Source organism: Anneissia japonica, unplaced genomic scaffold (genome assembly GCF_011630105.1).
Source record: "Anneissia japonica isolate Jap-2015-1 unplaced genomic scaffold, ASM1163010v1 scaffold4988_len2956909_cov206, whole genome shotgun sequence".
Taxonomy (NCBI): domain Eukaryota; kingdom Metazoa; phylum Echinodermata; class Crinoidea; order Comatulida; family Comatulidae; genus Anneissia; species Anneissia japonica.
In genome coordinates, this window is record NW_022696345.1 from 10,000 (window position 1) to 14,989 (window position 4,990).

General features: G+C 35.6%; 1 protein-coding gene across 1 annotated transcript in view; it reads right to left on the bottom strand.

Annotated features, from left to right (window-relative positions):
• Window positions 1-4,990, bottom strand: part of LOC117101878 (lipoma-preferred partner homolog) — a 36,362-nt gene that overhangs the window by 8,782 nt on the left and 22,590 nt on the right. The window contains exon 6 of the mRNA XM_033241995.1: window positions 2,186-2,674. Coding sequence (XP_033097886.1) covers window positions 2,186-2,674 — 489 coding nt within the window. The remainder of the gene's footprint in view (window positions 1-2,185; window positions 2,675-4,990) is intronic.

The window sequence follows — 4,990 nt, forward strand, 5'->3', positions numbered from 1 at the left end:
TCCTAATTATATAAATTTGAAGCATTTAACCATCTTATTTTATTTTTATTTTCTCCTCCGTCTGGATCATTTTGGCAAAACTATTTTCTAAATAAGAAAACACGCGAAAGTACGCAAAACAAAGAATAAACCAAGTCTCGCCTTATCTTCCAGATTTTTTCTAAAAAATATAAAAATTCATCTAGTAGAAAATCAATTTGCAGAATAGCGCAATGTCCTAAAACTAATATCCTTTTTTTTGTAATTTTATAGACTTTAAATATTAATAAAACTCTTTCTATTATATCTTAATATAAGATTTCATTATTTACACCATCTCCAAAAAAATTATGACACATGGTAAGCATATTGCTAGCCAAAATGCGCAGGCAGAGGACATCACACCTTAGAGGTGTCGGGGGCATAAGTGTATGCACCACAGTCAAATAGCTATACTAATTCTTTATCACATAATGTGCTATACCTATTCCATGGCATTCCTTTGCCAGCTGTGTACCATATTCCAACTGAACTTTTTAAATTCCAACTTCACCTTCATTACAGTAACTGCCCAGGGTCGGCATTTTTTAAGTCTGAACAATAAATTTTAAACCGGCCCTGAGCCAACCTAAAGTTAGTCCGACTTTTGAGTCGGCTCAGGTCCTGCAATTCAGGACCTGAGCCGACCGAAATTTATATTTGAACGTAAGCCGAACCTGAGCCGGCCCAAGTTCGGTCTGATTGCGGTCGATTTTGACATCTTATCTACCACAACATTCATTCGAACTGACTTGCGCGAAAAAAAAAAACATTGAGAAATAAATTGTTAAGGAAACTGTAGATACTAGAGTAAATTGTATTCAGTTGAACTACTAATAAAAGTTGTTATTAAAGGTCTCTATGCTTAACTAATTATTACTCAGAGACTCCGTGCGAAGCATAAGTATCATGAACCAAGTTGTAAATATGGGGAAATACCATGTGATACAAGGCTTACGCATGGGCAGTTTGGCAGTTAGGCTTCGACTTTCTTTTCTACAGTTGAATTCCAGTAGAGAAAAATATATGAGGGCTATTACAAGCTCAAGAAACCCCGTTTTTTGTATAGCACACATTAATTTAACAAGTTTATATTCTAAAATCATAACACTGTATAGCGGTATCATTCTTTTTGGGAACGTCATCCTCACCAACCATGTGCGTTTTGTGTCGACGTTCGTGAAGTACTCACATGACCCCGAGGACCGGAAAAAAATAATCGTTTGTTATTGTTATGAGCGAAGCTGGTTCTGAAAAGCGTCAAAAAATGTTTGTGAATGAATCTAATAAGAAAATAATTATTGCCAAATAGATAGATCTCGATGTTACTTATTCACAATCTGTGTCCAAACTTTGACAGTAACTCTCAGTCTTACATAGGCCTATACAGTTTACAATATACAGTTATGGACTTTCGAGATAACGAGTCTAGTTTGGAACAGAGTAAAGTCAAACTGCGCTAATTATGGCTACGCTTAAAAAATCGAAAAAGTATAAGGACAATATTTGAAATTAGGTTCATGTTTCACGCGAATTCCATGTGTTTATCCTAGGTTGTGATTTACCGTTCCACATTCATGTAATGCGATCGCTTGAAGTTTTCATCGACCCGGCCCAAAGGAGAAGTGTGAGCGTTCATAAACGGCCATGAACCGACTTAAAAATAACTGTGAATGAGAAAATTTGTTGAGTCGGCTATGAGTCAGCCGTATTTAAGCCGGCCCTGGTCCGACCCTAGGCCGGCCTAATAAGTGTGATTGGGCTCATAGAGTGACAGCAAATACCAAGCTTTCTATATGCTACCTATTTGGGACAATGATGTGGGGAGTTGGGTTGGTGAAGAGATTGTCATTTCAACCTTGGCGGTGGATGTACTAGAGTGTATGATGCAACATAATGGCCGCTAGTTGGAAAATACAATACTCTCTTTAGTTCAACAAGTAGACCAAAGACTAAAAACATTTAATCAGCATGAATGTAAATGGCAGTCAAGTCCAAGTTAAAACTATATTCATCCAAAAATGGGAAATATTAATAGCATGGATAATACATGGGCCATGCTAATCATATCAAATCAATGTAGTAGGGGATACATACTAAATTTTCCTAGCATGGGCGTGTGTAGTATTTATCATGTGAATTGAGTATAATGAATGAGCCAACTAACCAAAGTATTCTCCTTCGTCTGGCCGACTGTCCATATTCTGAACCAGAAGATTGGTCAGCTGGTCAACCTTTGCTTCCGGACCGGTTTTATCAGGGTTAGAGATTGGTTGGTCAGATGGCTGAGGCAGAAAATATGCCCATTCAGTGGATTTGGCCTTCTGGGTACCAGGGGGGACTGGTTCTTGAGGGCGGGGCACTTGTGGTGTGCGGCGAGGTGCATATGACTGGGTCTGCGATGGAGGACGGCCTGGCTCTGGGGCAGTACGTGGAATCTGTCCAACATGTGCACGGGGGTATGGTTCATTGTATGGGGCATTTTGAGGTGGTGGTGGTGGGGCATAATTGGCACCATACCCAGGTTCTAGTGGAGGTGGAGGAGGAAGATCGTCAGTTTGTCCACTTCCCATCTGGTAGTTGACTGGGGGTGGTGGAGGGGGAGGTAAATCATCATCAGGCACAGAGTATGCTACAGGGGAATAACTAGACAAACCTGCAAACAAACAAATGGTTAGTTTAACAAAAAGTATTCAAGATAATAATTTTTTTTTTTTTAATTTTTTTTTAGAAATTGGCTTTTTTACAAATAACAATACAGAATAAACAAAAATAAATTTTGCAAGGAAATACTATCTATCATAATAAATCTAGGAAATTTGTTAAGAACACAAGTTGAATATTGGTCAAAACTCATGCAGATAAATAAATAAAATTAATAAAATGTATATAATGGCAGTGGTAAATGTCATGTCAAGACAATAGAAGTATACAACAACAATATTTTTTTGCACATCAATAACTTATTAAAATGAAACATGCAAAATAATACTGGAGGAAAATGGCTGTTAAAGTAATATAAATTGCAAAAAAAAAAAAAAAAAATCAAAAATCAGCACACAAACGTACAGTGTTAAATTTATGGTGAAGTTAGAATGCAACCTCATAAATGATGGTATAGAAAAAAACGTAATTAAAAAATTGAAGATGTGTTATCGAACATCTTAAAATATTCATGGCATTTTTCAATGTGTTTATGAATATTGTTGATGAATAATATATCGTGGCCTAAATAAGATGTGTTGCCATAGTTATGAGCATTCATAAGATGTGCATGCTATCTATCAATATCATAGGAATATTCATGAGGACTTCCATGGGTTTGATTTTGGGGTGGTGCCAGGATTTGCTTGCTTGGTTTATGTCACTTAAATCCAATCTAACCATATACTTTAATTTTCCTGTTTTTGAAAATATATGTGTCTATGAAATTGTGGACAATGTACATTGTTCAGCAATATTGGAAATCCAAATTCAAAGATTTTGGACAAATGACTTTTACTCACAAATGCACAACTAAATTTGACATGACCCCTGACCTACTGATCACTGGAATGGAGGCATGCTTATGCACCTGTACAGTAGCAGCCATTTTGTTGAATACAGATAACAGAGGATTACTTCCATGTTGTAAAGTTAGCACTCAAAATATTCAATATACATTGACAAATATTTTATATTTATGGTTTTAAAAACCAATACCTGTACAACATATATGGTTACACAACCCACACTAACATGCTGTGGTCATGACAACTACTGTATGTCTGGAATACAGGTACTTCCTATTATAGGTACTGCACACAATTTAGTTTGTTTCAGATGTTGAATAAAGCTACATATAATTCATTAAATTTAATATAAATTCATTTTCAAAGTTCATTCTTTGCAAAAAATATTAATAAATTGCCTAGGCTATAATGATACATTGAATCTAAAAATACTGAATTATCATATGGCTTATTAATTTATTAATGATAGAGTAATTATAAATGCTATTTAATTCTTTATATATATATATATATACTGTCTCTTATACACATCTAGATGTGTATAAGAGACAGATAATTTTATTATTGGGGAGATTCCTTTTAAAAACTAAATTAGTTAAGATAAAAAAATGCATAATGACTCAAAAAAATCATTTTTAATTCAGAATTTGATTATTGGGGCCATTTTTACCTACCTGTCATATGGGGCCATTTTTACCGGGGCCATTTTTTCCGGGGCCATTATTTCCAGGGCCATTTTTTCTGGGGCCATTTTTTCCGGGGCCATTCTTACCATACACCACTCACATGACCCCGAGGACCGAAAAAAAATAATCGTTTGTTATTGTTATGAGCTAAGCTGGTTCTAAAAAGCGTCAAAAAATGTTTGTGAATGAATCTAATAAGAAAATAATTATTATTGCCAAATAGATAGATCTTGATGCTACTTATTCACAATCTGTGTCCAAACATTGACAGCAACCCTCAGTCTTACATAGGCCTATACACTTTACAATAAACAGGTATGGACTTTCGAGATCACGAGTCTGGTTTGGAACAGAGTAAAGTCAAGCTGCGCTAATTATGGGCCTTGGTTATTATATAATTATATAATTATTGTCGCCATAATCATGAAGCAGAAAAAGTATAAGGACAATATTTGAAATTAGGTTCATGTTTCGCGCGAATTCCATGTGTTTATGCTAGGTTGTGATTTACTGTTCCACCATCATGTAATGCGATCGCCTCGAACTTCATGTCCTGCAATTCATCGACCCGGGCCAAAGGAGAAATGTGGGCGTTCGTAAAAGGCCCTGGGCTGACTTAAAAAATAACTGTGAACAAGAAAATTTGTTTGAGTCGGCCATATATAACAGGGGCGGATTTAGGGGCCCCCCCCCCCTTTTGAGAGGTAAAAAAAAGAAAAAAAAAAAGAAAAAAAAAAAAAAAAAAAAGAAAAACGAAAAAACAAAAAAACTCAA